General features: G+C 46.1%; 1 protein-coding gene and 1 pseudogene across 1 annotated transcript; both read left to right on the top strand.

Moving 5' to 3' along the window:
• Positions 1 to 914: 914 nt before the first annotated feature.
• On the top strand, positions 915 to 3166 carry LOC123133864 (tyrosine-sulfated glycopeptide receptor 1-like). The gene has a single exon (XM_044553257.1). The coding sequence runs from the start codon at positions 915 to 917 to the stop codon at positions 3054 to 3056; it is 2142 nt and encodes a 713-aa protein (XP_044409192.1). The 3' UTR covers positions 3057 to 3166.
• A 5782-nt stretch (positions 3167 to 8948) lies between these two features.
• LOC123139038 (receptor-like protein 3) lies at positions 8949 to 10333 on the top strand (annotated as a pseudogene).
• Positions 10334 to 11542: the final 1209 nt, after the last annotated feature.

The following is an 11542-nucleotide window of genomic DNA, read 5'->3' as shown; positions in this document are numbered from 1 at the left end:
TCTTACGTCAATCTAGTTATCTCATATGGAGGCAGCGACCAATCTGTCTATCCTCATTTTCGAAAATAAATTAAAATACCAACCATGATAGTGTTTTCAAACTGATATAATGAATATTTTCTCCGCTAGCTACAAAGAGCACAAGTACTGTAAACACAACCTGTTTCAAACGGATATAATAGATATGTATTCGTTAGAGTTGGAAGGAAATGAGACCCCAATGATAAATATCAAGCAGAATATCTCCCCATAGACATGAAACACAACTTTTCAAAATTTTCCGGAAAGCATGAGTTGGATAAGGCAAGTTAGGCAGTATGTACCTTCTCAGGAGATTCAATTGAAACACGAAAGCCTCCAGTACTCTACTAACTACCAACAGCGAGCACAAAGGAAAACCAGAATATTTTATCAGTCTCAAGAATGAATTGAGAAGAGAATACCTACCGAACACTTCTCGTCATGCAATAAGCAACGGTGAAATAAGAAGAAATTTCAAAACATAGGCAAGATACACACACCTCTGATCGACCATTTGACCCTGATTTCCAGAATCTAACTTGATTCTGCATTAAAGCATGGAAAACAAACCATGCTTCCTGGTTACTGGTACCAATCTGCATTCTTTATCTTTATCAAAAGAAATCCAGCCCATGTGAACTAGTATATCCATACCACACTCAAGTATAGCAAGACCTCAGCGTCAAGCAGGCAAATTCCCAGTAAGCCTCAGCGGGCCCAAAACTGGGTTGGTACCGCAACGTGGCAGGAGCCAGGCTATATCAATGGCAGCCTGCCACTACTCATGCCACCCCTATGCCACCACCTATATGGCCACTGTTAGATGATAAATAGTACCAGCAGTGCATGCATTCTGCCAGCAACAGCAAAACAAGGGGAAGAAACACCAACCAATGCATTTCTTCACCGTTCCTCCAGTCGTGCTGCAGCTGTTTGTGCTGCTCATCTTGGCCTCTCCTGCCGCAGCATGCATCGAGCAGGAGAAGCGCAACCTCCTCGGTTTCCTTGCCGGGCTGTCGCAAGATGGCGGCCTCGCCACGTCGTGGCGTGACAATGGCACGGACTGCTGCGAGTGGGAAGGCATCACCTGCAACGGAGACGGGGCCGTTACTGAGGTTTCCCTGGCATCTAGAGGACTTGAAGGGCGCATCTTGCCATCCCTTGCTGACCTCACCAGCCTGCAGCGTGTCAACCTCTCGTACAACTCCTTCTCTGGTGGCCTTCCTCTGGAGCTCATGTCCTCTGGAAGCATCATCGTCCTCGACGTCAGCTTCAGCCGGCTCAACGGACCGCTGCCCGAGCTGCCATCTTTGGTTACAGCCGACAGGCCTCTGCAGGTACTCAACATCTCAAGCAACCAATTCAGCTCAGAATTTCCATCAGCCATATGGAAGATGACGAAGAATCTGATCGCGCTCAATGCCAGCAATAACAGCTTCACTGGGCACATACCGTCTTCTCTTTGCCTTGGGTCGCCATCTTTGACTTTGCTTGATCTCTGTTACAACCGATTGAGTGGTGATATTCCCACCACACTCGGTGATTGCTCCAAGCTCAAAGTGCTCAAGGTTGGCCATAACAACCTAAGTGGAACTCTCCCTGTTGAAACCTTCCATGCTACCTCGCTAGAGTACCTCTCCTTACCCAACAATGGTTTACAAGGAGAACTTGATCGAGCACACATGATCAAACTCAGTAATCTGCTTACTCTTGACCTTGGAGGGAACCATTTCGGTGGCAACATCCCAGAGTCCATAGGTCAGCTCAGGAGTCTGGAGGAGCTCCATTTGGGTAGCAATAACATGTCTGGGGAGCTGCCATCAACTCTGGGGAACTGCACAAATCTCAAAACCATTGATCTGAAGTTCAACAACTTCAGTGGAGACCTAGGCAAGGTAAAGTTCGCCACCCTACAGAATCTAAAAAGTTTAGATCTCATGAGTAATAATCTCAGTGGCATGCTTCCAGAAAGTATTTATTCATGCAGAAATTTGACTGCACTGCGGCTGTCGTACAACAATTTCCATGGTGAGATATCCCTGAGAATAGGTAATCTGAAGCACTTGTCCTTCCTATCACTTGTTAGAAATTCCTTTACGAACATCACAAAAACTTTGCATGGGCTTAAGAGCTGTAAGAACATCAGCGTCCTGCTTATTGGAAAAACCTTCATGAATGAGGTCATGCCACAAGATGAAACCATTCACGGTTTCCAGAATCTTCAACATCTCGCCATACACCAGTGTTCGTTGACTGGAAGGATACCTATTTGGTTATCAAAGCTCACAAATCTGAAGATGCTAGACTTATACAGCAATCAACTCACAGGACCAATGCCAAGCTGGATCAACTCCCTAAACCACCTCTTTCGGCTGGATGTATCTAACAACAGTCTTACTGGGGAAATCCCAATCACCTTGATGCAGATGCCAATGTTTAAATCAGATAAGGCAGCCATCTATTCGGACCCAAGCCTCCTTGACCTTGATCTAATTATTTATGTTGCGGAATCATCAACAGTTCAATACCGGATTGACAGTGCTTGGGCCAAAGTGCTGAATCTCGGCAAGAATAAATTCACAGGTGTGATTCCACAAGAGATTGGTCAGCTGAAAGCACTCCTTTTCCTGGACTTGAGTTCCAACAACTTTTATGGAGTGATCCCACAATCAATCTGCGACCTCACGAACCTCCAGCAACTAGATCCGTCTAATAACCATCTGACGGGTGAAATTCCTGCAGCATTGGAGATCCTTCGCTTCCTTTCACAATTCAACATTTCCTACAACGACCTAGAAGGACCTATTCCAACAACAGGCCAGCTGAGCACGTTTCAGACTTCTAGTTTTGACGGGAACCCAAAGCTGTGTGGCTCTCTGCTTATTAGAGATTGCAGTTCAGTCGAAGAAGCTCCCATGCACATCATCTCTGCAAAAGAATGCAGCACTAAGGTCATCTTTGCCATTGCCTTTGGTTTGTTCTTTGGGGTAGGAGTGCTATATGACCAGTTAGTATTATTCAGATATTTTGGCTAAGCGTCTAGTATCCTGATATTTTGTTCACATCTTTGTATACACGTGCAACGGGTCTTCATAATGTATTAGCTGAATCTTTAGAAGTTGAATATTTTTGCCAAACCAATCTGTGTGCCCATGTTATTTGTAGAATGCATGTTTCTGAAAGAGTGCACATGCAAAGTAGTATGGTCAGTATGTACCTGGACGTACCATGTTTCTGGATGCTGTTGCTTTCTGCAAGTAAGTGCTTTTCCTTTTTTAACCATAGCTCTCTCTCCTTTTTTTTTCTCTATATCTGATCAATATGGGACATGGCTCACTCGACTTCTCATATAGAATTAAATAACGGATGAAAGATTCCCAGAAGACGTTGCCTTCCATCGACTAGTATGTCTGTACCGCAAAGCACGTTTGGCTACCGTAATATGAGAATAAAAATTCTGTTGATACATACTCTGACCCTCAATATCATTTTTCACATGTTAACCTCGATATCATTTGATATAAAAGAGAATTGTAAAAGCATGTGATTTTGCACTCTGCTTAACATGTCAACCTATTCAGTCAAACATATTACAATCACAACAAAAAATTAAGACCAAATATATTAGCATTGTAGACTCAGGACACAATTACCATGTTTTCGTGATCATGACCTGAGGATTTTGACTTCGCCGCAGTATTGCCACTGTGAGGCACTGCCCGGTGCATAGATGCTTAGGCTGTCATGCATCTGCCGCCCACGCCAACCATCAGAGAGAGAAGACAAGTCCCAAGGGAAGCAAAGTTGTGCCTCTTCAACCCTATGAGACAACCAAAAGGGCACATCCAACGCCATCCACAGATCAAGCATGCACATGCAGCTCGATGTCGCAACATCGCCCGCCGCAGGATGAAAACGTGCACTACTATTCTTCAGGGAGCCACTACATGCCATTGCTCACGGTGTGTGGGCCCCAGCTACACCAGGACCCCACGATACGCCCGAGCAGGGCAGGTGAGGCTTGCCACGTGTGAGATGGTGAAGCGGTGAACCCATTTCATGGCTCTCCCATAGGCCCAGCTGCCTGGGCCCACTCTGCCTAGCGACTTAATGCGCCCAACAGTCGGACAGAGGCGCCCTATGCCGGATCTGAAAGGGTGAGGCCCTTCCCACACTGGATCAGGACAAGCTTGGCCCGACACACCGGGCCAGCAAACAAGCTTGGCCCATGGTAAAGGAGAGTCTCTAATCAGTGCTTGTGCCAACAAGGCAACTGGCACTCGTGCGAGCAATTGCATGGGTATGTGAGCCCAACAACCCAGCGCTCATGCGAGCATGTGAGCCAGTGATGGTGTGACTCCGCCTAGAGACTAATGTGCCCAACAGTCGGACAGAGGCGCCCTATGCCGGATCTGGACGAGCGAGGCCCTTACCGCACTGGATCAGGACAAGCTTGGCCCGGTGCACCGGGCCAGCAACAAGCTCCGCTCGTGGTGAAGGAGAGTCTCTAATCAGCGCTTGTGGTGCCAACAAGGCAACCGGCACTTGTGCGAGCAATTGCATGGGCATGTGAGCCCAACAGCCCGGCGCTCGTGCGACCATGTGAGCCAGTCAGTGATGGTGTGACTGGTAAATGTTGACCGCTGACCAATGGACCAGCTCGACCGTTGGCCCGATTGACCATTGACTTTAAAAATATGCCTCGGAAAGAACGTAAATTTAAAAAGAAATTCATAAATTTACTTGAATTTGAAAAAAGATCATAAAATTGGAAAAAGTTTGTGAATTTTTTAAAAAAATCACCAAATTTGAAGAAAGATCCCGAGTTCGAAAAAAGTTCATAAATTTTTAAAAAGGTTTGCAGATTTGAAAAAAGCTTGTAAATTTGACAAAAAAGTTAGTGAATTTGAAAAGGTTCCATATATTTGAAAATTGTTTGTGATTTTGAAAGAAAGCTCACAAAATTGGGGGGAAAAAGTTCACGAAAATTGAAAATAAAAAAGAAAACAAAAAAACCTCAAAAACTAGGCAAAAGACAAGAAAAAAACCACTGAAAACCCAGCCCAGTAAACCCGAACCGGTGTTGGGGCGGGGGGGGGGGGGGGGGGGGATGGGCCAGCAGCCCAATTAACCTAGTGGAGGAGAGGGGGGGGGGTGCCCTGTAAGGTTTAATTCAGAATAGGATTTGCGAGGGGAAGCGCCATCGGGCAAAGGGAGTCGGGAGAGCGACGACCACAACTGCCAGCGGCAAGGAATGCACCAACCACAAGAAGCAGCACAGGAAACACAGTCCACATTCGGCGCGCCACTGCCGCTGGTTCCAAGGGCAAGGAGGGTGTTTCTTTAGGTTTAGGGTTTGGGACGCCCTAGGTGTTATGGGTTCGGTGGAGAAACTTGGGAGGTTGTTGAAGCAGTGTTGATGGGGAAATGGGGCTTTGGCCACGGTGGCACACCATATTGGAACAAGTGACCCTTCAGCCAATGAATCAGCAATTTGGCCGTGAGTATGTGGATTAAACTCTCACTAATGCATGCCTGCCACCTTACGATTCAGTCCATTGTTTGGCTCGAAAAGGATAGCCAGCCCTGTCAAGAAGAGAGCAGAAAACAGACTCAGGTCCAGCAAACAGTTCCAAGGCGAAGCGCCCAAAAAAAGGCAGTTCCAATGCAAAGTGCCAGAGTCTCAGACTTTCGAGTTCCAAGGCTCACAACGGAACTAGATAGTCAAGATGAAGTAATGATGGAAATGGGAAGAACTATTTAGCAGTTCCCAACTGGTCCTGGTGCATGGCTGCATGCCTGTCCTAAGACGTAGAAGACTTGAGACCTATTCTACTTGGACTGCGATGACTAAATTCTACAAAATCTGTTACAAGGATCTGTGGAAATTCATGGATTCCAAACCACGATGACTGAAGTCCGTCACCCAAGTTCATACTTGGTGTATGGTTGCTGCCAAGATAAAGTCGAGTTGCTCCCTCTGCCTTTGATGAGTAGTTGTTCAAGTTTCCATGAACAAGTTGCAGAGACAACAACAATCAATCAATATATCTACCTATCTCATATGGAGACAGTTTTGCACTGCTGCTTTTCTGTAATGAAAAAAGCAAAAAAAAAAAACCAAGAAAAGGAGCCATAGGAAGTTGAAGTTTGCAGCTTCTTTACCATATTTCCGCCCAAAAAAAATCTTTACCACAAGAGAAGAGGGGAATACACCATGGCCACTCTCTGTGCATCATCTGAAGTATATTCATGAATGATGCACATGTGCTTTTGACTCTGCTTTGTTCCAGGACCTGTAGCCAGGGAAATGTCACAAAAATAGATCTGTAAGGAACTAACAGGAAATATAAGAAAAACCAGAACCATGAAACAGTTTTCAAACTCAGATATAATGAATATTTTGTTCACTAGCTACAAAGAGCATGGTTATTGTAAACACAACCACTTTGTACCACTTAACACTCATTTATAGAACATCATGTACTGAAGTACTGAACTGTCATATTTCTAACTTGACATATACACTGTACTTTCGCCGCAACTTCTTGTACTAACCGTGTACTTTACTTTAAAAAAAAGAGGCAGTTTCAAGGCTCACATTGGAGCCTAGATAGTCAAGATGAAGTAATGGTGGAAACAGAAAAGAGTATAAACTAGCAGTTACTGGGTGGCCCTGGTGTATGGTCTACTTCTGACCTTCTGTCGAACAAGAGACCCGAATGACCAAAGTCAGGTCGCTCGCTCGCTCTGCCTTTGAGTCAAAACTTTCCATGAAAAGAAGTCTTCAGTGATTCATACCAGGCATACGTGCGTGTCCGTGGGTTTTTGCCAGGGTCTTCATTCACGGTGCATCAAGCAAAGTATAACAAAAAAAGAAATATAACTATGACACCCTAAGAAAAAGAATCAATCAATAACAGCTATTCAACAGGTAAACTCGAGCTGCCGAGTAGTGAAATTAGGAACCCATGCATCCTTATATGTCAGTCTAGCTATCTCATATGGAGACAGCGACCAATCTGTCTATCTCTCTCCTATGGAGACATTTTGACATTGCTGCTTTTCTGTTAAAAATAGCAAGAAAAGGAACCGTGGGAAGTTGGAGCTCCAAGCTTCTTTTCTTTTCCATAAGAGAATATGGGAATAGTCCATGTCACTCTTTGTGCATCTAAAATACATTCATGAATGATGGATATGTGCTTTCGATTCTGCTTCGTTCCAGGACCTATCCCAGAGGAAACTGTACAAACTGATTTCTAAGGACCTATCCCAGGAAGTATATAAAACAAGACTAGGCCAGGGATTATCCTCATTTTCGAAAATAAATAAAAATACTAACCATGTTATAATGAATATTTTGTCCGCTAGCTACAAAGACAATGAGTATTGTAAACGCAACCAGTTTCAAACTGATATAACAGATATTTATTCGTTAGAGCTGGAAGGACATGACCCCCCATGATAAATATCAAGCAGAATATCTCCCCATAGACATGAAACACAATTTTTCAAAATGTTCCGGAAAGCATGAATTGCATAAGGCAATTTAGGTAAGTACCTTCTCAGGAGATTCTATAGAAACACTAATACCTCCAGTACTCTACTAACTACCGACAGCGAGCACAAAGGAAAACTAGAACATTTTATCAGGCTCAAGCATGAATTGAGAAGATAACACCTAACTGAACACTTCCCATCATGCAATAAGCAACAATGAAATAAGAATAAATTTCAAAACTAGGCAAGATACACACCTTTCTGATGGACCATCTGACTCTAATTTCCAGAATCTAACTTGCTTCTGCATTAAAGCATGGAAAACAAATCATGCCTGGTTACTGGTACCAAGGTTTTGGTTACCAGTCGAAATTTCAAGATTTCCCATGGTTACCACGTATTTCCGTGCCCCTCGGTAAATCGTCATACCGAGCAAAAAATACCATTTTTTTGAAATTTTTGAATTTAAACACTCGATTTACAGTAAGGTATGTAGGGTCTAATTAATGCAATGAAAGTTGGTTATGGCATGTTGGTAGCAACCTAGTTCCTGTTTTGAGAGGTCTCTGGTTTGAATATTCGTTCATTTTCTTATTTGAATTCAAAATTCAACTATAAAATTCGCTCGAAATATTCTCGGTATTTGTCGGTATTTCTCGGTAACCGTGGTAACCACATTTATCAGTCCCCCTCGGTAAAATTACCTCATTCGGTAACCAAAACCTTGACTGGTACCACTCTGCACTATTTATCAAAAGAAATCCAGCCCATGTGAACTACTAGTACATTTGAATAAGGTCAGTACGTATCATACTCAAGTATACCAACAGTAGACCTCAGTGTCAAGCATGCAAATTCCCAGTAAGCCTCAGCAGGCCCAAAACTGGGTTGGTACCCCAGGGGCTAGGCTATCAATGGCAGCCAGCCACTAGTTTATGCCACCCCGCCTATATGGCAGCAACGCAATAAATAAGTCGGTCAAGATGAGAAAACTAGCAATTAACCTTGCTCTCCAATATATTTTTCAGCCTTGTAAGCATAACCATGAACCTTGGGACTGGTAGATAGCAGATTGATTTCTTGTTAATTGAATAATTTGTATACAATGCCTAACCTCAATCTAATCGGTAACTATTTAATCCATACAATTTGAATTAAAATCACGACACTTATTTTGGAACGGAGGGAGTAGTTGATAGCATTTTGTTATAGCAAATTGATTGCACGGATGTAGCTTACCCACGCTAGTACTGCAGCCTTTTGCAAAACCCACCGACTGTGGCCCAGGACCCTAAGCTGCACCCTGACATGACATGGAGAAAAATGTTATAAATGGTGTTCAGTAGCTCTGATGCACAGAATAAAGCCCGTCACCAACCAATAGCATTCTTCAAGCAATAGCAAAACAAGGGGGAAAACACCAACCAATGCAGTTCTTCACCGTTCCTCCGGTCATGCTGCATCTGTTCCTGCTGCTCTTCTTGGCCTCTCCCGCTACCGCATGCACCGAGCAGGAGAAGCGCAACCTCCTCCAGTTCCTTGCCGGGCTATCGCAAGAAGCGGCTCATGTCCTCTGCAAGCATCATGTCCTCTACAACTCCTTCTCTTGTGGCCTTCCTCCGGAGCTCATGTCCTCTGCAAGCACCATCGTCCTTGACGTCAGCTTCAGCCAGCTAAATGGACCGCTGCCCGAGCTGCCATCTTTGGTCACCGCCGACAGTGGTGACAGGCCTCTGCAGGTACTCAACATCTCAAGCAACCAATTCAGCTCAGAATTTCCATCAGCCATATGGAAGAAGACGAAGAATCTGATCGTGCTCAACGCCAGCAACAACAGCTTCACTGGGCACATACCATCTTCTCTTTGCCTTGGTCGCCATCTTTGGCTTTGCTTGACCTCTGTTACAACCGATTGAGTGGTGATATTCCCACCGCACTCGGTGACTGCTCCAAGCTCAAAGTGCTCAAAAGGTTGGCTATAACAACCTAAGTGGGACTCTCCCTGTTGAAATCATGAAATGTTCCAGCCTACCTCGCTAGAGTACCTCTCCTTCCCCATCAATTGTCTACAATGAGAGCTTGATGGAGCACAGATGGTCAAACTCAGTAATCCCAGAGTGAACAATTTCTGTGGCAATATCCCAGAGTCCATAGGTCAGCTCAGGAGGCTGGAGAAGCTCCATTTGGGTAACAATAACATGTCTGGGGAGCTGCCATCAACTCTGAGCAACTGCAAAAATCTCAAAAACATTGATCTGAAGATCAACAACTTCAGTGGAGATCTAGGCAAGGTAAACTTCGCCACCCTGCAGAATCTAAAAAGTTTAGATCTCATGATGAATAATCTAAGTGGCATACTTCCAGAAAGTATTTACTCATGCAGCAATTTGACTGCACTGCGGTTGTCGGCCAACCGTTTCCATGGTGAGATCTCCCTTAGAATAGGCAATCTGAAGCACCTATCCTTCCTATCACTTGTTAGAAACTCCTTCACGAACATCACAAAAACTTTGCATGCTCTTAAGAACTGTAGGAACATCAGCATCCTGCTTATCGGCAGAAACTTCATGAATGAGGCCATGCCACAAGATGAAGTCATTGACGGCTTCCAGAACCTTCAATATCTCTCCGTGCACGACTGTTCGTTGACTGGAAAGACACCTGTCTGGTTATCAAAGCTCACAAAGCTGAAAAGATACTAGGCTTATACAGCAATCAACTCACAGGACCAATGCCAAGCTCGATCAACTCCCTACACCACCTCTTTCAGTTGAATGTATCTAACAGCAGTCTTACTGGTGAAATCCCAATCACCTTGTGTCGGTGTACTAGAGTAGGGGTACCCTAGTATCCCGAACTTGTGCACGGGCAGTTGCAGCACCCCGCGGCAAGGCTTGCCGGGTGACCGCCAAGGTTCTCTGTGGTTCCTTTGGAACCATTCAAGAACAAAGTATTCAAGCCAAAGAGACAAGGCCCCGGCAAGAGGAGCTTGCCGGGAAGGCCAACCAAGGCATCTCAAGGAACTTGCCGCAACGCGCCACGCGTCCCGGCAAGGCCCGGCGAGCGACAAGCTTCCGGACGCGACAAGACAACGGCCGCGGCAAGGCGCTTGCCGCGACAAGCTACCACTCTGTACCCGCGCTCCAGCACATCCACCAACGTGTCGCCCTGGGGCCTTTCCAGGCGCGCGTGGCAGGAGGCTGTGCAGCCAGCGGTGCGCGGTGGCAAGCGACGCTGACAAGACTGCCATCGTGGCGAGCGGTGGCGTCCCTGACGGTCCTTTTTGCACTATTCGGGCGACGCAGACGGGCATTTAATGCCTTTGTCCCCTGTCATCAGGGTTAGGTAGGATACACTGTGTAGGTAGTTGTACCAACCGCAACTCCTTTTCCATTTTTGCCCTTGTCTACGTTGCCACCTGTCAGAGACCCCTTGAGCATATAAAAGGAGGCCCATGCGCAACGTAGAGGGGGGGTTCGAGGCCAGAAAACACTCACGCTCGGTCTCGTTAGCAGCTCGTGTGTACTGTAGCACTCAGCGCTCCCGAGCAAGAACTCAATACAATTAGACAAGCAGCAGTAGGAGTATTATCTCTCCGGAGAGCTCCGAAGCTGGGTAAACTGCTCGTGTGCTTCGCCTCGGTCCGCTCTTCGTGTGACCTCCGCCCCCCGCCGAACCGAAAGGGGCTCGGTCCGCCGGCCCCATAGGTGTTCGTGGATCAGCTTCCCCGACATCTTTGGCGTGCCAGGTAGGGGGCGTCGAGGTTGTGTGAACCTGATCCGGCGATCACACGAGCTAGATCTTCATCTTCTTCATCGACATGCCACCGAAGAAGAAGGCTTCGGCGGCAACTGTTCCGTCCACGTCGATCCCACCACCACCGGAGCAAACGGGTGGTGGGGCAGACGCCGACGGAAGAACGGACGGGAGCTCACGGTGCTGCCAGGTCCAAGGACAAGGCCGCGCAGACCTCGGCGTCCGTACATGCACCGCGCCCATCTCAGGAGGCGCAGGACCGACA

This window comes from Triticum aestivum, chromosome 6B (assembly GCF_018294505.1).
Source record: "Triticum aestivum cultivar Chinese Spring chromosome 6B, IWGSC CS RefSeq v2.1, whole genome shotgun sequence".
Classification (NCBI taxonomy): Eukaryota; Viridiplantae; Streptophyta; class Magnoliopsida; order Poales; family Poaceae; genus Triticum; species Triticum aestivum.
This window is presented reverse-complemented; position numbering and strand designations above follow the sequence as displayed.

Bases quoted from the DNA above. Each gene is read 5' to 3' on its own strand.
- LOC123133864 (XM_044553257.1), top strand. From the start codon at position 915: ATGCATTTCTTCACCGTTCCTCCAGTCGTGCTGCAGCTGTTTGTGCTG.